General features: G+C 40.9%; 1 protein-coding gene across 2 annotated transcripts in view; it reads left to right on the top strand.

Moving 5' to 3' along the window:
- The window catches only part of Ptx1 (pituitary homeobox homolog Ptx1), a 335,671-nt gene extending 315,762 nt beyond the window's left edge, over nt 1–19,909 (top strand). For both annotated transcript variants that reach the window (XM_067152853.2, XM_067152852.2), the window contains one exon: nt 16,955–19,909. In XM_067152853.2, the coding sequence (XP_067008954.1) occupies nt 16,955–17,584 (630 nt within the window). In that variant the 3' untranslated portion in view covers nt 17,585–19,909. The remainder of the gene's footprint in view (nt 1–16,954) is intronic.
- The last annotated feature ends 2,079 nt before the right edge of the window (nt 19,910–21,988 follow it).

The following is a 21,988-nucleotide window of genomic DNA, read 5'->3' as shown; positions in this document are numbered from 1 at the left end:
AAAGGCTAGTTGAATCCTCAAATGGCACAACCAAATGCTATGTGGTTATAGAAAAACCACAGTAACCGATCGTTGCACCCAAATGAGGCATACTACGCAAAAGGAGGAGTGAGGTAGTTTGCCATTGCTTTCCGCACTGGGCCAGAAAGTGCTGTTTGCAGCACGACGAGCCCTAGGAGCAGCACGTATTATAACACTCTCCTTACCACCGAGCGAGTTGGCCGTGCGGTTAGGGGCGCGCAGCTGTGAGCTTGCATTTGGGAGATAGTGGGTTCGAATCCCACTGTCGGCAGCCCTGAAGATGGTTTTCCGTGGTTTTCCATTTTCACACCAGGCTAATGATGGGGCTGTACCTTAACTAAGGCCACGGCCGCTTCCTTCCCACTCCTAGACCTTTCGTTTCCCATCATTGCCATAGAAAACCTATCTGTGTCGGTGCGACATAAAGCAAATCGTAAAAAAATAAAATATAAAAGAAACCTCTCCTTACATTACTGCGTTCAAAATGGCAAAATGAGTTAGACCAACAATTATTGCGAATTTAAAAAAAAAATATTACTGGTTTTGAAGACTTAAGTTTTGCAACGGATGTTATTCTGTAATACGTGTCGTAATGTGTTAATGAAAAGTACTGCTATGAAAGGCAGTGTTTGGTGGTTAAGCCTACACGGTATTTTATAGTAGGCCAGTTGCTTATTTAAGAAAATATAATTTTATATATATGCACCTGTTTCGGCGATCTTGAAGACATATTTGTATGTATGTTCGTATTTAGCCATGGTTATCAGAATGTGTTCACACGAAGGAGTTTCCCAGTTTCTTAAAGACCAACCCCATGACTCGGCAAGTTGTCGAGTTCCCAGTGTGCTCTGATCTACTGTGTTGCCCCCTACCGGCAGCCAGGTCAATTAGCTATCTGGGCTCCCAGGTAAATTGTTATACGAGCGGAGGTCCAACATTTCACCACAGCGTAAACAGCTACGTCATCATCTTTAGTAGATAAAATTGTCGAGATCAAGTTCGCAGTCGGCTGAGGTCGATGGAATTCTAGGATAATACGGGGCCCCTAGCTGAGTCTGACATGGATTCCACTTACTTGTGGGGTACGCAGGATTTCGACCAGAAGGACGGGAGGGTGCCAATTTTTTCCTTTTTTTTTTACGTCGCTTCCTTTCCAGTCGACGGTGGCCTTTATTAAGGTACAGGCCCAGAATTTGTCTGTAGGCCTACAAATCACGTCATCAATAATGCCTAAGTAATAATAATAATAATGTTATTGTTTTTACGTCCCACTAACTACTATTACGGTTTTCGGAGAAGCCGAGGTGACGGAATTTTGTTCCACAGAAGTTCTTTTACGTGCCAGTAAATCTACCGTCACGAGGCTGAGGTATTCGAGCGCCTTCAAATACCACCGGACTGAGCCAGGATCGAACCTGCCAAGTTGGGGTCAGAAGGCCACCGTTCAACCGTCTGAGCCACTCAGCCCGGCATTAATGGCTAAGCTTGGGGTTGATCGAGACTGATCTTTTGTTGTAGATATCTCTAGTTCGTAGGTGTGCCACTTCTATCTTGTTGATCCCAGATGTGATTATTATCATTCATGTCGAAATAAGGAGAGGAAGTGTTGTTGTTGTTGTTTGGGTCATCAGTTCATATACTGGTTTGATGCAGCCTTCCATGCCACCCTATCCTGTGCTAATATTTTCATTTCTACGTAGCTACTACAACCAACATCTACCTTAATGAGTTTGTCATATTTGTACCTCGGTCTACCCCCGCCAACACTTCCCTCAAAACAAATTGAACAACTCCTGGGTAAGATGTGCCCTACCATTTTGTCTCTTCTTCTTGTCAACTTTCGCCAAATCTTTCTCCTCTCATCAGTTCGACTCATTATCTCTTCAGTTGTGATTCTATCTCTCCATCTCACCTTCAGCCTTCTTCTGTAACACCACATTTCAAACGCTTCTATTCTCTGCTTTTTCTGAGCTAATTAATTTATTGAAATTAAACACAATGTGTACATATGTGTTAAAGGTTACAATTTGTCATTATTTTCTTTTGGTACATCACTTCGTTGTTGTTGTTGTTTTTTTTTTTTTTTTTTTAACCAGTCCTTGGCAAGTGTGCCGATGCGTTGTGTTTGTTCAGTACAGTTCATCAGGTGGTACCTAGGACAGGTCATTCCGCAGAGACGGCAGATACATTCTTCGTTTGGGGCGTGAAATCTGTTGGTTAGGCATATTTTCCCGTGGAATCCGTGGACACCGAAGCGTGTGTAGGCTATACATGGAGTAGCTAATTATCGTCTATGTTACACTTCCGTACAATGCCACGCTCCAGACAAAAGTCTTCTAAAACATCTTTCTAATTCCTATATCAATGCTCGAAGTGAGCACATTTCTTTCCTTTAAGAAACGCTTTCTTTGCTTATGGTAGTCTGCATTTTATGTCCTCCTTACTTCTGTCATCATTAATTATTCTACTAGCCAAGTAACAATATTCACCTACTTTCTTTAAGACTTCATTTGTTAATCTAATATTTCCTGCATCACCAGACTTCGTTAGACTTAACTCCTTTAGGCCCTACCTTTGTTTTGGATTTCGGCTATTTAAGTTCATCTCGTATTCCTTCTCCAAGACTGTCCACACCATTCAGCAATTTCTCCAGATCTTCTGCAGACTCAGATAGAATAACATCATCGGCAAATCTCAAAGCGGAAATATATTTTTTTCTATTTCTTCCTGGAGTGCCAAGCAGCTAAATTCGTCCCTGCTTCTATGAACAAAAGAATAGAAACCAGCAATACGCTTTTTGAGATCGTTTCCGGTAATGAGCATTCCGTTCCGCATTGACTTTCAGAGATTTCCATTGCATTAATTGCAATGCAGATTGTATTTTATTTCAAGTTTTTTATGTATCACTGTTTTTACATGTCTTTCTTCTTTATGTTATTTTAGCTGATGATGACCTCTAGGCTAGGTCGAAACATGTCCTATGTAGCATTTTAGGCAGGCCATTTATCAAATGGCAAACGTGTATTGAACAGGTGAACTTTATACATTACAGTAAAACTTAGACAGTTTCCAGTATCCTTCACTTCCACACATGGCCACAAAATTAATTTCCCTGGGTGTGAAGTCGCGGCGAAAGTTAGTTCTCTATACGCCGTTCCTATGGTGTTCTATCACAGTGGCAGTACACCAGTAAATACACCGGGGAACTGATCCCCAAAACAAAAAACAGCGAAGGAGACGTCGGACGTTAAGTTACTATTGAACAAGTTTGAATGGCCAGGACAGATGTGAAGTAAGGAAGACAGGGAAGGTCAAGCAGTGGTGATGAATGTGAGGAAGTATGCGAGCAGCAAGCCGGCGATAAGCCCCCTCCTCCCCTCCTGCCACAGCCAATCACATGGCTCGTTCATCTTCATTGTGCGGCCCGCAATTAGACGCCTGGCCGCGCTGCGCCGCTCGCCGGAGAGCTAGCCTACCATAACCTCTCAAGCTCCATTAGGGTACAGACTGTCATCGAAATCTACAACATGGTAACGTGACTTCCAGTAGGCGGCGAGTTTTGTAAACTCCCTGGGGGGCACTATTCTCATAATAAGAAAAAACTAGGCTCTCTCTCAGAGTTCTGAAATACGTGCCCTACGTATAAGGGTGTAGTGACATGATGTAATCGTGTTCAGGGTATGCCTCGAAAGGTCTGTTTTTGGAATACATTGCACTGGGACTAAGCACCACGAAGAAAACCCTCAAGAGCGCACATGCGTAACTTATTCTTACCATACCTAATCAAAAGTCGTCAATATATGGCAATTCCTTCACAGTTGTTGCAGTTCGTGATTATATTATTTTCTTGATTTATATAGTGTCAGAAGCAGAGTTACATTCATCCGCGGCCTAGTTCTAATACCACCCATCTGACAACACTGTTCGTATACATTATTCTCCTTGAGACTGGTCACGCCTCGTAGCCACATACGCATATATGCAGTCCATTAGACTACAACAATTTTCGTAGCGTTCATTTTCCTACGCTTAAGTGTAACGTGACCAGCCTCAAGGAAAATAATGGATAGGTAGATAATTTTGACATACGAGGTTTGGTTTTTTCAACGACGATATAGTACGCACGTGACTGTCCTCATGTGCTCGCTACCGGACATCAATGTGATTGGACATTTGAGGGCTCTGTTAAAGGGAAATGTCTGCTAATATTCCAAACAAGAATTCTTTATGAAAGAGTAAAAACTGTTACCAGTCACACGTTTTATTAAAGGGGGACCAAAACCTTTGACCGACAAAACAAAAAAAGTCGATTTTTCAATTTATTTTTTCATTTGAATTTGAACTTGTCTCTTTATATCAGTGCACAATTTTGGTTAATATCTCCAACACTTTCGGAGTTGTGACCAAAAGCGTGAAGCGCTGTTACCCAAGCAAGTAAGTTTGTTGCTTGTTTCCCGTAACTTTTGTTTTTCTGATAACTCTGAACGTTTTTAAGATATTAAGATGAAATTTTGCATGCGTGTATATTTCATCGAGAAAAAGAAGATATCCTAGAATTATTGAGCTAGCTTGATTGGTTAAGTTTTAAAGAAAATATTTTCAAATGAAAATAAATTTAAAAAATTCACTACTTGAAAATAACTTCATGAAAAAATATTTATACTTGATGGACTTCACTCATTCTAGTAGCCTACATGTTGTAGCTATAACATTACTAACCATAATAAAAAAGAATCATAGAAAAATATTAATGTGTTTGGAAATTATCATGGAAACGGCAAAATAGGTGACACGATACACCATCATTTTGAATAATTAATTATATATAACGGCATAGATTTATGTGATTTCTAAATAAGTAGGCATATTATTAAGGAATAATGTGTTTGTCATACTAAGTTTCCTTTTATTTCTATTGCTGCGGGGAAAAATGTTTTAATACACCTCATTTTTCTATGTTCAAAGGTGTAGTAGGTCCTCCCTTTAAATGGTTTAGCCTACTTCTGTTTAGTCTTTGGGACGCGAAGTAAAGTAAATCATTTAATAAAACTTGTGATGAGTAACAGTTTTTAGCCGGGATGAGTGGCTCAGACGGTTGAGGCGCTGGCTTTCTGACCCCAACGTGACAGGTTCGATCCTGGCTCAGTCCGGTGGTATTTGAAGGTGCTCAAATACATCAGCGTCGTGTCGTCAGATTTACTGGCACGTAAAAGAACTCCTGTCGAACAAAATTCCAGCACCTCGTTGTCTCCGAAGACCGTAAGAGTAGTTAGTGGGACGTAAATCAAATAGCGTTATTATTATTAACAATTGTTATTATTTCATAAAGGATTAATTCACAATCACGGACAAGGTCTGCATAAAAACATGGTTATGTCTAACAAGCCCTTCGAACGGAATGGGATAAAACTGAACGTTCTATTATGAAATACTAACTTAGTTCTTCTGACGTCAGAAAGCTTATGGTGATGAAAAAGAGCGGTGATTATAGCACAAGGTATATGAGGGGTGCTGCTGTATGTGGTACGATAATTATTAATAAGTTTCCCTGGAAATACAATACGCAAAACTTGAGATTTTACATCAGTACTGCACCTTTGTGTAGCTCGGTTTATAGGTTCAATACATGTAAAAGAAAAGCTGTACACACATTTTTCTATTTTAATTTATCAATCGAAGGTCGGAACGGAGATCTAATTTCTCTTATACACAGCAAAAGTGTTGCGGCGTACTTAACTCCGGTCAGTGAACTCATTGGCGATTTGGTAGAAAGTTTTTAGTCGGCGCATGGTAGCAAGCGCTACAAGTGGGCATAGGAACTGTGAGTTGAACTCAGAACAAAGTTTCACAATGTACAAAATAAACAAATAAATTACTCCATTTGCTTGGACATTGTGGATCCGTACACGACTTTGTTCAGTTTGTGTTTTATTGTCAAGCAAAACTACTGCAGTCTCCTTTGATACTGGCACCCATTATTAAGAAATGCAACCAACGCTCTAAAATGAAAGAAGGCCTGTCACTTGACCTATTTTTCTTTCAGTTTGCTTTTACGACACACCGGCACAGATAGGTCTTACGGCGACGATGTGATAGGAAAGGGCTAGAAGGAAACGACCGAGGCTTTGATTAAGGAACACGTAGGCTACATTTGCATGATGTGAAAATGTGAAACCACGGAACAACCATTTTCAAGGCTGCCGAAAGTGGTACAACACGAACAAAGAAACACATCGTCGGGAAAATTGTCTATGAACTGTAAATACGCTTTTTAGACAAATACTCTGTGCCCTCCCCCCCCCCCAAAAAAAACTCGCAGTATGTCAAGTGATTGACAGCGTGATTCGGGGCACGTAGCTATCAGCTTGCATTCGGGAGTCGAACCCCACTGTCAAAAGCCCTGAACATGGTCTTCCGTTGTTTCGCACTTTCACACACGGCAAACGCTGGAGCTGTACCTTAGTTAAGGCCACGGTCGATTCCTTCCCATTCCTAGCCCTTTCCTATCCCATCGTCACCATAAGACCTATCTGTGTCGGTGCGACGTAAAGCAAATCGTCGAGGAAACAAAACAAACAACTGTTTTATTTTCTAATTTCCTCCCTATGTCCACCAGAAGCTAGACTAGTGTCAATGCCATATTCACAATGCGCTCAAGGACCTGTTTCCACTTTTCTTTAGCTCTGAGTCCATATCCGCATTAACTTTACTTTTCTTACGCCGCGAATTATAAACAGCGCCTGCGTTCAAATGTGCGTAACTAGTTTCGTGTCCAAAGATGCATTTCCTTAACCATCTCCAATCTTGGACCCTCATCCCTCCAAAGTGAAGACGGTTTCTGTCCTCCAAAGCGCCAGCATGATTTAGAATAAACGAAGTCATGTTAACACAACCATTCCTTCCAAATTTTTTGTCCTGCCAGTATGAACTCAGTTTACTACGAGCTCTCTCTGCTGCGCGAAGTTATCACTTGTGCAGTGTGATATTTTTCAAACTTCCATTACAGGTGTTTCAAAGAACTCAGGATTACAGAGGCCGCTTTTTTCAGTCTTCCTGCTATATGAGTTTCATACGGTAGGGTGGCTCGTAAATTGGTACTGTAATCTGTAACCCCAGGGAAGAAGTCGATAAGTATAACTGGTTAATCGGTACATTTCTTGCAAGCTTTCCTTTGCAGATTCTAGTCTCCTGGAATTTTCAGGTGTTAGGTCCATATTTGACTGATTGCCTCAATCCTGATCGAGCATAACGATGACTTTCTTTTAACACCTCGTATGGCCCATCATATTCCTTAAGACTGGTCACGCCTTCCAGCCACATATTTACATATTTACTGTATATGCAGTTCATCAGAGTAATTTTCGTTGTGTTCATTTTCCTATGCTACTGTGTAAAGGAAAATGAACCGTATATACTGTACATTATACTGTGGGAGTAGGGCCTACGTAAATTCGCCATGCGAACAACACCCATACAATACGGTATGGTAAGGTCCATTTTCCATTACACATTAGCATAGGAAAATGAAAGCAACGACAATTATTCTGATGGACTGCATATAAATATTGTACCCTGATGAGATAGGCCCTAGTTTCATGATTTGATTTTGATATGAGAAATACAGATATAAAGGAATATTAAATGAATACAGTGTCAGTTTTGTGTGGACGGGATAATTTCGACATGAGCTAGACATATCGCGACTGTCCGTCGCCACAGTGTAAGCTTGTCATTAAGGGGAAAATGTTTCTTGGCCAGAAGATAAGAGGATTAAAGCTAGAGCTCACAACAACGAAGTAATGACTTCGAGGAAGTGAAAGAGTATATATTTCGGACCAAGGGCGAGCGGATGTATCACCAATACCGAGAATGTGACGTGCCAGTTTTTCCACGCCCGAGGCATTTGGTGTTGTCAACGTTACAAGGAAGAGATTTCAAACTAACCGAAGCGGTGTTGACCAATGAGAAAATTTATCATAGGCCCGCAGATAAACCAACATAAGAAAAACTCAGAGTGAACTCCAGTTAGCTTCTCCGATAACAATAATTAAATTATTCCAACCACATAATTGAATAGAGGGGATTTTTGTGATATCGTTCCCATGTTGATTAATTGTAATCGTAATAAATTAAAGTAATGAATTCGTGGAAATGACCCACGCTATCTCGCCATTGGTCGAGATGAGCACGCCATCAGGGACGCCGAGTTAGCGCGCGAAAGGTGGAGGACAGAAATTAAGTGATATTTCCATGATCACCGAACGATATGAGTTCAGAATACGACACATGAATATGTATCGCCAGTGTATTAAGTAGGATAAAGCAAGAGATCCAAATCCGCCTGCATATGCCGATTTAGGATAACCAACCCCCCTCTCCAGGAGCTGACCGCGGATGACCCCGGCGGGAAATCATATCGTCCATAAAAGTCCAGTGTGGAACCTCACATCACTCAGTTCTTACCAGTCACCAGTCGTTATCGGTCACCAGTCGTGTCAGTCTATGAAGTAGTTGAGACTCTGACACGTTGACTCTGTAAGTCAGTACCTCGGGACGCATTCGAAGTCAGTTAAAGCTGAAAGTGCGTGAATTATTAGGAGAATGAATACGAACAGTGAAATTATCCATAGTACCGAGTGTAACTAATCAGTACAACTGTATGTTGAATTTAATCAATGTCATGTGATTAAATAATAAATAACTAACGGAACGCCGATAGTACCTTTGGAAGGCAGTGTGCGGAGCCTGAAGTAAACACCTCAAGATAGACGGTGAATAACTATCCTAGCAGGGAACCATAGGAGCTAGGCGATTATCAAGACAGCTTAGAAATAAACCAGGAAGTGCCGGTTGAAGACGCAATACGCGCCGGTTCAAATGAACGACATTTCGTCGTAATGTGTCACGACGTGTGTTTCGGGCGTATATGAAGAGTATATTGTGCGAGTGTCAGGGGTCTAGGAGCACCTATAAGTGTTGTTTTTTTGTTGTTATTAGTATTCTTGTGTAAAATAGTGTAATAAGGTATTAATCATGGGTAGTCACCCAGAAGTGTTTTATGGTGTTAAATTTGTATTGTGCGACATGATGGACGAGTAGATCACCATGGGGCCGTAAGGCCTATATCTCATCTGCTACGAGACAATGGAATTCTACATAGGAATGAGTACACAATTTTGATATCTGGGGGATGTTATCGCGACTAAACGGGGTTCAGTGTAACTTAATTATGGTTACTTAACATGGTCCGCCTCCCGAGTCCATGATTTTCTTTTTTTGTTAGACGGACGAACTAATTTATATTAACGTAATAATGGGTTAGATTAATTAATTTGAGTATATGTTTGTTGTATATAATGTAAATATGGGATATATTTCCTTCAATTAATGCATGCTGTTTGTAATACTTTGACTTAGGTTCATTTCAAGTGTTAAAATCTTTTTTTGTGCTAACCCATTTATTTGATTTTCAATCACTGCGGTGATCATTTGTAATTTAATTAGGAATATTTTCTACCAAACAGCCAGATTATGAAAGTGCCAGAGGATATAAAAAAAATTTGTGTTGCGTACGGAAGGTCATTAATATAGAAATAATAATCATGTTTTGAGTTGACAAAGGAAAGTAAATTAATAATAATATTTGGGCGTGTGCAAGTTAAAGTATAATAATAATAATAATGACGGTGTTTCGCGAGTTAGCCAGTGCAAATATAATAATCAATGTGGAGATGACATGTAGCGTTAAAGACTTTCATTCGCGTAGTCAGTTTGATTTTACGTAAATTTTTGATTTTACGTTTTTGGACTTTAATTTAACCATTACAATTTTGTTTAAAAGCGATATAGGCACGTGAATTAGAATGGTCACGATATGTTAAAAGCCCAGAATGATTTGAGCCCATATTTAGAGTTGGAAGTCATGAGGGACGAATATCCGGCGTGAAATAAATTGAGCCGTATTGTTTGTAATGATGAAATAGACGAATCTCAAGGCCTAAGATGATATAAATGCATATGCCGGTGTTATTAGTGGTATAATCCACGCACCGAGGATTATTTTATGAATTAAATGTTTGAAGAGTTCCGATGAAAGGAAATGGACTTCAAATTTGAAGGAATAGTTTAGCAATCGCCGGCATTGGAGGTATTTGCCCAGCCGCGATGTGCCATAGGTTGTGAGATGTGTCTTGGGAGGACAGGTGACCCCATATAAAATTAAAGGCAGTACGAAATTGAAGGTACGGTCCCGAATACCGTGTTGTCCCGACCAATATAAAGCAGATCTTAGTGGTTCATAACGGGATTTAACATATGTGACTAAATTCTAAAGAGTGGAAATTAAAATATCATCTTTCCATTTTTAATAATAATAATAACAATAATCATACTCCAAGTGAATCTTGTCTTAAATCAAGTGCTTAGTGCCAGGATAAATCGGAATTGTAAAAGGGGTTATGCGTTAAACATATTAAGAGTGGACTACCGTGTAACAGGCGAAATTATTTTTTTTAATTAATAATAATAATAAATAAAAACTAAGCTACTTTTTTTGTTTTTGAAGAATTTACTTTTTTTATATTTTGGACATAATAATGTTGGGAGTTGAAATGAAAGATTTGAGATTTTTAACTAATAATAATAATAATAAATAAAATATTTGAAGAAGGAGAAGAAGAATAACCAATGAAGCTACTTTTTGTTTTGATGAAAATAATAAGAGCGAGAAGTTGAAGTATTACAGCGAGGATGATTACGGGTTACAATAATCACGATTTCCACTATTAATAATAATGTTAATAATAATAATAATAATAATAATAATAATAATAATAATAATAAAGTTGAAGGGGCATAAGATAAAGAACTTGCAATAGTAATTTGAGAATAATAATTATGATGAAAGGAAATTAAGATATTTAATGGGCGATGATTCATTGTTACGAATATAATAATAATAATAATAATAATAATAATAATAATAATAATAATAATAATAATAAAATATTTAAGAGGAAGCTGATCATTATATTGTGCGGATAAATTACGAGGAAGAACGACCCTTCGTTTGAAACGTCGGCAAGGGTTGGCATATAATCATCCCGGATGACAAATGATAATAATCAAATACAGGATTATAATTGAAATTAATGATAATAATAAAATTAATTGATGGTAGTCAAAGAATATGATAATGATGAGATAAAGAATGGTAATGATATTATTTAATAATCATAGGAGGATATGCTAGGGACAGTCATCCTGTGTCGAACTGCTCCGAACCACATGTTGGGTTTTCACGGGGAGATAGCGGTAGATACGTAAATAACCCACGGACGGCACATGTTTTCAGGGTCAGAGCATAGTAGTGAACCTTTCCGTACGTCTTGTCGTATTGACAAGTGTAAATATTAAAGTAGCTTTTGAGTTAATGAACTCTACCTGGTGTGTTTGTGAATCTGGAAATAATAGGCTAGAGTTTGTCCGTATTATAAATTCCCGTTTTTTCGAGGCGATAACATTTTCTACGGTGGGTGTCCGGCTCACCAGAATGTACATACCGGAAGTGTCTCATGTCCAAACGGAACGAGGAGACGACAGTAAAAAGTTACTGTCGTGCCTTCGTCTCCGAAAGAAGATCTCCAGCGGTGAAACGTCCAATCATACGGATGTGAATTCGATCCCCAGTAACCAATTGGGGCGAATTCACCAGATGTTTTACACTACCAGAGTAGTGAGGTAAAATCCAAGTATTATGTCATTTATTTTTCAGGATTAAAGTGTCCCAATGTAAAATTGTCATCATGTGTAGTATGCAAAATAAGTGAATAAATTGCTCTTCATTGCAATTTCAATAGGAAACAGTTTCCATATCTTTTCATTGTAGTTAGTCCAGTATGCCCATGGAATTTAAGTTGTCACTTCCCAGTTCTATTGTGGAGTCAAAAATTTGTATCCATGAATGAGTCGTCCCCCGTAACCTTAAATTTGCATGCCCCGTTCATCCCTGTGTTCATTTGATGCGCCGATATATATTTTTTTGATTTTCTTTATATAATTTTTTTTATCGTTTTCGAACTGATCACCCCTGAGATAAATGCTAGTCTGGGACTCAGGAGGTGGGCGGGTGCAATATGTAGCTGGGAGGCGTGACCTCTGTTAAGGAATATGATGGGAAGGAAGAGCATTGCGATGTACGAGGTTTTTAAAAAAAAGGCATCGATAGAGATAGTTTCTAGATATAGTTTCTCTAAAGTTTTAATTTCATATACAGCCTTAATGGGTGCAGTACAGCCTTCTCTATATGCCTGGTGAACGTATTTTAAGTTACCTGGAAGGTCGGGTCAGTCGATACGGGGTCAAAAATTCTAATTGATCGTTGCCGCACATAAGGACATCGGTGCCTGAAATATTGTCTCCTTCGCTGAACTTCATACCCTTAGACTGGCTGATGTTTATAATAAGCAGATCCAATAAAGAAAGGGCACAAGATGGCTACGAAATGAAGCATGTCTTCCTAAGGCTCTCTGTACATGGATTCCATCAAAAACTGTGCCAGTCTAAACGTTTCATGAACCAGGGCCAGAATGTATATTTATTAGATGTCAAATCCGAGTGAGAGATGTCCGACTCATTGGCTGAATGGTGATCAGCGTTGAGGGCCTTAGGTTCAGAGGGTCCCGGGTTCGATTCCCGGCCAGTACTGGAATTTTAATCGCCTCTGATAAATTCTTCTGGCCCTTAGACTGGGTGTTTGTGTTTGTCCCAACACATTCCTCTTCATATTCACACAACACACTACACTACCAATCAGCACAGAAACACGCAATAGTGATTACTGTACTGTACATCCCCCCATGTAGGGTTGCCGTCAGGAAGGGCATCCGGTCTAAAACATGGCCAAATCCACATATGTGTGACACAGTTCGCACCCTTGACCCCACATGTGTGGGAAAAGCGTTAGAAAAAGAAGAAGAAGATCACCCGTGTGAGAGATACCACTCACTGAAGAGCAACCGCTGAACGGAATCTCTTAAGAAACTTTTAACTGGGGAATGAGTGGTATGGCCGTTTGGTTGCAATAAGGGTTTTATTATTAATTTTGGAATGTAAAATATATTATTTCAGAGGAATAAGAAACTGTGCATTTAAGCTTTCGTTCGGTGTCATTAAGTCTGTTTGAAATATCACTTTGCGTAATTTAGAATCATACCAGCTAGTTGCAGCTTCCTTTGCTATTTCTCCTCTGTTTCTTGGCTTCTGAAGACACTATATCTCCACTCGTGAATACAATCAAGCACATGTTGGAGTTATACAGTATACAGACAAAGAGCAAGTATGACCAATTTGATTTTTCAGTTGCTACTAAAAGCATCATAGAAACACTGGAAGTTTATTTTGATTTTGTTTCCTATGTCCGACTACCTATAGGCCCTAGATCAAAGTGGGTTCGTATACAGGATGGGGCAAGCAACGGTAACCGGGTATGTGATCGTTAGAGCGTTGGTCATACTGGTAAGTATTACGTAATGATCTTGATATTTCCCTTATATAACAGAAGAATACATTGCATATAGGAATTGAAATTAAAATTTTATTAATTTAATGTTGTGAATAATTAGTTAGATTTTTTACCATTGAATGATTATTAAATTGTATAGATAAAATTGTCTTATAGTATGTTCTAATAATCAGTGATATTAATGTTGAAGGAATTAGCTCACGTTTGATTTTGCTCTTGATTATTTTACTTGCGGCATCTCTCCCGAACAAAGTCGGCATCTACACCGGGTTTTAGGGAGAGACACCGCTGATGCAACAATTCTATTATTCTTTCCCTTTCCCCATTTATGTTCAAATACCAATATTTTGCTCATCTCTGATCCATTGTAAATACTTTCAAATTATAGTGTATCAATTTTCAACAATGTTTAAAAAAATCTCCGGATGTATAACAAAAAGTATAACAAGTGCGGCAACTCTACCGCAATTACCGTGTGTGTAATTTTATCAGCTGCTTAAGTTAGCTAGTCAGATCGCTTGGTGGGCGACTTCAGATGGGCTTTGCGGGGCGGTATTGCTAAATCTGCACGTGACTTATGACCAGCTTGAGAGCGCCAATAGCAGAAGGACCTCCCTGCCTCATAGCAAGCACGCTACGGTGGCATTGGCTGAAACCCAGTGTGTGTTCGTGTTTGATGCTCATTTCTCGGCATGACTCCCCAGCCCGACCAAGCTACTTGCAGATCTAGCAACACCGCCTCGTAAAGCCCATTTGAATTCGCCCACGAAACGATATGATTGGCTAACTTCAGCAGCTGATAAAATGACAATGGTACGAGATATCGACATAATTTGTTCAAATTACCTATCAGTATGACCAACGTTCTAACGCTCATATACTCGATTCACGTTGTTTACGACCACCCTATATATGATACGTCTTCACGTGAAGAGTTTTGTGCCACCCATCTCTAGTTTCCTTTATCTGATTTAAGAATACAATTGAGGTCTATTTTGAATTCTGTAGAGTAGACCTACAAGGAATCCTCTGTGAGGGGATGGAACTGAGGACGTGACGTATAACTTAATACAATAACATAAGGAAACAATGTGTAATATCCGCAATCAGTTTATTACCCGATATGTCCAATTATTATAACACTACCATGACGAAACTTAAACGTAGAACTAAGCCTAACTAGCCAGCCCTTGCTTTCAACAATGGATCTCCATCAAGCTTGCTTTTCATATCAACAGCTTTTACTATTATTGTTGATCCTGAAGAGGACTTGGCCGAAGATTTGAACGAACGAGTGGTACAGTGCTGTCTCCAAATGATACATTTGTTTTGCAAGTTCGCATTATTGTCGGTGGTTTGCATTTCCCCAGGCAATCTACGTTCCAGTATCCAATTAATCATCGCGTAGAAAGATAATGTAAACTGCGTCGCCGTTTACGGATTGTTAGTGTGTGCAAGGGATACCATACCGCGGATGATGGCCGAGTTGTGGAAGAAGTTTGCCCTCAAGGAATGCTACCTACCCACGATTGCCGAGGCGACCATCAGTGGGTCCGTGCTTATTTTAATGAACCATTTATATTCGAAGACATACCATTTTTACAATACTGTGTCTTACGGCAAACCCGTTGAGGGACAGTTTCTTAAATAATGGATTATATATCAGGTGGCTCGTCAGCCCCGTACTTTTTATTATAAGTGTCCCGCATGCACTGGTGATGAATGGGATGCCTAGCATCTGATTTTCGCAAGCGTATTTCAGCCTGCAGGTTAGTTACGTCAGAATACGAAGAGATAACAACCGGACGGCCGCTCGCTGGATCTTCCTCAGCGCTACCCATCTAATGCGCTAGTAAGCCTGGCATTCGAACAAATAGTCGTAGGCTGGTATTCGGTACAGCAGTACTTCAGTTGTTCTGAATATATCGACAAAAGCTGGCACGTTTAGGAACGACGAACATACAGACATAATTTTAGCCTACGGAGAATCTGGTCGGAATGCAGCCGAAGCTCGCAGACGGTACGCGCAGGAGTTTCCAAACAGCCGTCTGCCTTCTCTAGGTGTATTTCACCACGCTACTGAACAGAGTTGCAATTACTAATTGGTAGATTGGTAATTGTCTGTACATGTATACATTAATGAGTTATTATACTTTATTTTCGGCATTTTCGACATAATTACAAATGCCCCCGATACAGAACGTGTGTGGTAACATGATTTGTTTCACATCCGAAACATACCACCTTGTAGCGCTCCTTTCTAAACCAGCGATTAGACATCCCGTTCATCACTAGTGCATGCGGGACACTTATAAGTAGAAAGTATGGGGCTGGAGGGCCACCTGGTATATAAGTTACATATAAGCATCACTCACGCCTGATATATTTGCCGTTCGCCAAACACAATAAACGGCGCTATATTTGTAGCACTTTACATCTTTCCTTAGACGTTTAATAATTTATTTTATATTTTTATCTCAACGCGACTCGTTTACGTTTTCAGCCACTTTAGCAGTGCCTGACACATGGGTAGGAGTCGGGAAGAGGGAAGAAAGTGGCATGGTTTTCAGAACGTGACGGTTAACAGAGCAGAACAGAACAGAAGGGATACATCAGCGCATCCGGGATTAATTGCGACGCCGGTTGATTCATGTGCCAATGTTAACGGAGGGCATTTTGAACATTTCCTGTGGTATGCTGGTACGTTATGTTCCTGTGTGTTTCCCATAATTAATGTACTGACTTAGGCTATGCAGAGTTGTAGAAAATGAGTTCTAAGTGGAAACAAAGCGTTTGCGGACCCATGTCCATATAACATATTTTCTTCTCCATCGTGCGAGGAAGCTTGGCTTACCTTATTCTTACATTCTATATATCGCTATTGCAAACATTCCATGCTATAGTTGGTTGTATAAATAAAGGCTGTTAACTCCCCAGCTTCTGATCGCTGTATCAAGAGATACGCACAGTTGTGGAACTATCGTCGTTGCCGGGACAAAACCTCGTAGTTTTGGAGATATACTGACCCGCAGCACATACATATGAAGAGCGAGAATGCCTTGACGGTATTCACACGATATTGTATCTTAGATGACACAACCTTACCGGTCAAAGTTCTAAGCTAAAATATTTCACATAGGAGGTTTTGTCCCGACAGCACGATATACTGCCCTGGAACCATTATCATTCTTAGCTGAATGTTCCGTAGAGATTCTCCTCGACAACACATTCAGTGCCCTTTGTCAGGACATGGCACTGCGTTTAATGTTTTCAAACTTTTTAGTTTCTATAACTATTCTTTTAGGTCTGTCCATACATTGTGTGAGAAACTCTTGCATCATATCCTTGTTAGCGTACCGACATGTGTAATATTTCAGATGTTATAATATTTTATGGTTGTTTATGTTGCAGGTGTGGTTCAAGAACAGGCGAGCCAAGTGGCGGAAGCGGGAGCGGAACGCAATGAACGCTGCCGCAGCAGCGGCAGCAGACTTCAAGAACGGCTTCGGGACACAGTTCAATGGCTTGATGCAGCCTTTCACTGACACGGACTCGCTGTATTCCTCCTACTCGTCCTACAACAACTGGGCGTCCAAAGTGCCGAGCCCGTTGGGCACCAAGAGCTTTCCCTGGTCTGTGAATCCTCTCGGAAGTGTGGTGCCCACCAACCATCACCAGAGTCCCGTCAACTGCTTCAACGCTGCAGCGACATCAGTTGCGGCCGCCGCTTCCATGAGCTCGGGAACCACCTCGATGTTGCCGGGATCCATGGGCGGTGTTACTGCTCCTGGTGGGGGCGTGTCGGGTCCGGCATGTCCTTATGCTGCTCCCACCACACCGTACAGCATGTACCATCACCGCACCAGCGAGTCATGCAGCGCCATGTCTTCCAGCATCGCCAGTCTGCGTCTCAAGGCCAAGCAGCACTCCTCAGGCTTCGTGAGCACTTACTCGCCCGTGAGTCCCTCAGTGTCTCGGTCCAACTCGGCCACTGGATTGGCCGCTTGCCAGTATGCCACAGTGGATCGCTCGTCTGTTTGAAACGAGGACCTGCTCCTGCCTACTGCCAAGCATGATCTCATGTTGGAGTGCAGGAGCAGTGATCATGAGCGGGAGAGGGAGGAGAAACACAGTCCGCGACACTCCCACACTCCCATGTTGCAGCAAGACTCGTAGACACCACGCTGGACAAGGGCATAATGCTCACAATGAATGGAGCATCTTCTAGGCTATGTACACATGAAGCGTATGGTAACGCGTGATTCTTGACGCGCCTCATGAAGTACACAGGACTACATCAATGAATACACATTCAGACGCACGCTTTTGGCCAGCGTTTGTCGCAAAGCGTCTCGAGGTTTCCGCTACTATGGCACATTCGACGAGCGTTATTAGGTACACGGGATTGAATTAGTCCGTTCAGGTGAGCGCGTGGTTTCGTTGTGGGCAGGCAATACGATGATACGTACTTGCTTCTCTATGAAATTCAGAAAATACGAGCAGTTTGGAACATGGAATGCCCGCAATATACGAACAGAGTACTGAAGAAGTAGTCTTGGGAAGAACACGTTGAAATATTTAGTGATGCTGACGATAACTTAATACAGAAGCAGAAGTTTGTGCGCCACACTCTCCTCACCAGCAAAATCCTCTTCACAATGAAATCATCAATTAATTTCTTTCCCAAGAAATTAAGTTTTCTTGTTCAATTACTATTAATTATAAATTGTTCATTCGGATGTAATAATTAATTTTGAAGTAGGCGACACTTTCCTCGAAGGGATTGCGAGTTTTTATTCTGCTAAATGGAATCCTTCAGAATTCATGTATCTACTTGGTAAAATATCGTCAGAATGTGTCGTCATATAAGAAACAAAACCGCATATGTCACCAAGCTCTTCCTGTCGATTATTCTCCTTAAGACTGGTCGCGCCTCCCAGCTTCATATGGATATCCAGTCCATCAGAACAATTTTCGTTGTGTTGATTTTCCTGTGCATGTGTGTAAAGGCAAATGAACTTTACAGTACTGTAGGACTGTGTGTTAGCGTGGCGTATTTACGCACTCCTGCGATATAATGAACATAACGTTCATTTTCCATTACATCCCTGCATAGGAAAATGAACACAACTACCATTGTTTTGATGCACTGCGTATCAATACTGTATATGGCTGGGAGGCCTGACCAGTCTTAAGAAGAATAATGGATAGGAAGAGCATTGTTACATAAGAGGGTTTGTTTTTCCACTGACGATATTCAAATGATTTAATAGACATTCTAAAGTTGTTAAAGAATTTCGTTTCACATTCCCTTCATTTTGGGTAAAAGGTTATGAACATGCCGTTAGTTACTTCATCTCATAAAATGGGATGCACCTAATATTCCCCTGTTTCTTTTAGCCACGATAAAATAGTCAAAGACACATAACCTCTGCTTCGTCCATTGGTAACTGACTCCGCAATAGCTTGTATGTGTACGTCAAGTGCGTTTTGCTAACGCGTGATCAACGTGGCGTTAAGAGCTTCATGTGTACCTCCGTTAACCGAAGTCAGCCTTTCAGACAACGATTTGCATCGAAGGTGCATAACGTATTTATGACATTATTCCCAAGTAAAGGTGATAGACATTAAACCTGAACATCGATAAACACGCCACAGCTCAAGAAAGTGTTAATCACAGCAACGGAAGTGGAAAGTAACCAGACGATTACGGCATCAAAGTAACGAGGTTTTTCAGTCGACATCTGGTGTAGATATATACAGATAATTTGGTGATTATATTTCAATATTCTAATAATTAAATATTAATAATATATATGGAAATAATAGCAATAGATAACATTACAATAATACTAATTAATCTCGACGATGTGCGTGTTGTATTATTGAAGTCTAGCTCAGTAGGATCGAGTTTCTATAATTATTACTAGGTGTGTATGAAATAATCGATGTTCGGTACCTGCATGTTATGTTGACATGTGATCATTGTACTTTAAGTTCCTACGTACTTAATTTTGTTCACAGTCGGGCCAGAAGGCGAGCATTTAGCCACTTGTGTCTTTCCACAGTCTGCTTGTTTAGTAATAATATTAAGACACCATTGAGAACAACATAGTGTGTTCGAGGAAACACGGTGTTGAAACATTCAAAAGGGGAGAACATAATATAGAATTTGTTCAGGATGTTCTCGGAGCAAATGGCATAACGGCATCGCAATAGTGACGTACGTTACTGCAGAATATACCAAAGATAAGGCAGGAAGTCTATACTTGCAAGAGGCTGAATGCAACCCAACTGTATTGATGTTGTTTTTGTTCACAGCCCCTTCGTCACCTTCAGTAGTCATGTTGAGATAAATAAAGTGATATTAAGTATTGATGTGAATTTCTTCCCTAGTATCTGATCCCGCAGTGAGTGGTCTCCGGTCGAGTGCAGAACTTCACTATCCGCTGATCACCTTTATTAACAGAGTAAAGACGTTTACATGATGGAAATATTACGTGGAGTAGCTGTTAGAGGAGAGATATGTTCAATAATTCAGCTGTTCTCCACAGTGGAAGGTAGAATACTCTACTGCAATTCAACATCAGCTCACTGATAGATTGCGGTCATGAACTGGGGGCTTACGGCCCCAAACTCCTTTTGCTTGTCTTACGGCATACTTCATTAATTCAGATTGTAACCATAGTGGAAGGTATTTGTCTTGTAATTTCCTCGTTAACGACCGGCACGCTTTTGAAGCCTAACCGGCCGGCTGTGGCCTCGGACTGCCAGGATTTCCCTAGCTCGAGCTACAGCTTTGTCAACTCTCCACCTAACACCGCATGGTCCTAACTTTAAAATAAGTGTTATGACAGCCAGCGCAAGGAGGATCAGTTTACTGCCTGCCCTCGGGTTTGGTTGCCATGGCAACGAGGGCGGTCCCACTGAGGGCGCCATGGAGATGAGCTCGCTGTCCACTTGGAGTTGCCAGATTTTCCACTTGTCAGCAACTGCACTACAGTAAGCCCTCCCTCCTTAGCTAGCTGTCAGAACGATTATTTTAATGTTAGGTTAGGTTGGAGGACAATTGGAATAACAGTTGATGGTTGGCCACAGAGAGCGAGCAGCGAGACTGGACAGAACTGCGTACAGCTGTTCAACACTGGAAACCTGACAAGTGAACCGGCTTCAAGACCGGCACGCTTTTGAAGTACTCCATGTGGACTGCCACTGACAAAGCAAGCTTGATATTGGTCAAGAGCCATCTGCTATTGGTCACAGCAGAGGCGACTGTAGACAGTCCTATATCTGGAACTGTCAGCGGGGTGGTAGTTACTGAAGTTTGAGTCGCCGGTCGTTAACGAGGAAATGAGAGAACGATAGAACGCGCTGCCGTCACCCAACTTAAACTCGCACTCTCCCAGACCTCCTTTGCTTCCCCACTCACACTCAAGATTCCATTAGCAACCCACGCGTAATAAAAACACAAGTACATGAAAGCTGTAAAGTACACAATGTGGAATACAGAACAAGAATATTTGTTGTGAAACTTAACTTCGCCAGCTGCATTAAAGAACTCGTACGGCCTCGTCTTTAAGAGGAATGTTGTTTCCTCCTGCCGAACGCTGGAACGGAGTAGCTGGCTAACGATCACAACACAACCTCCACACACATCTAATAGCAATAACCGCCTGCGAGAGACACAAAGGAAACCAACTTTGGGTAGTGAATAAACAATAGACACAGGGGACCTAACAATGTGCTGTTCCGTACATAGCACGCCTGGATGTCTGCGCTACAAGTGGGGACTGCTGGCGGTAATATTGGCCAGCTGATAGGGAAGTTTTGCATCGATCGAGACATGAAAAGGTTAAAATTGTCGGTAAGTATAGAGAAAGTATGTATACAGACTATTCTACTTATTACTCAGAGTGATTCATGTAAAACTCATGCTTTTCTTTAGTCTATCAATTGAACAGCCATGCATCAAAATGTTTCATTTTCCTTGGAAATAGCGCGGGAGATCTTAGAGTCTCATTCATGTGTTGCGAGGTGGCAGATATTATTATTTTTCATCATAACAAACTTAAATCCTTGAAGCATTTTTCCTGTGGAAGAACTACTAGTTATCAAATTCGGTCATAGCGACGCAAAGCGCATACGATATTCGCGATCGTCCAGACAGGGACACAACAATGGCGATGGTACGCAAATTGGAAACAACTGGAAATATTATGAGTGAAACCGTTAAGCACTGCTTCGTCCACCCTGCAGGCGGATGTTAGGAATATTCAAGACAGCCTTCAGTGTTCACCCAGTAAGTCATCAAGACGTCTGTTATAAGAGAGTGGAAACACGTATTCGATGTATCAAAGATCTACGAAGAAATTAAAGCCGAAGCCAGCAGCAGTTCATGAGCTCAGGAGTCTGATAAGGCTAAAAAAGTGGAATATTTCCGTTGGT

The sequence above is a fragment of the Anabrus simplex genome, chromosome 8 (genome assembly GCF_040414725.1).
Source record: "Anabrus simplex isolate iqAnaSimp1 chromosome 8, ASM4041472v1, whole genome shotgun sequence".
Lineage (NCBI taxonomy): Eukaryota > Metazoa > Arthropoda > Insecta > Orthoptera > Tettigoniidae > Anabrus > Anabrus simplex.
Note: the sequence above shows the minus strand (reverse complement) of the source record. Positions and strands in the feature narration are given on the sequence as shown.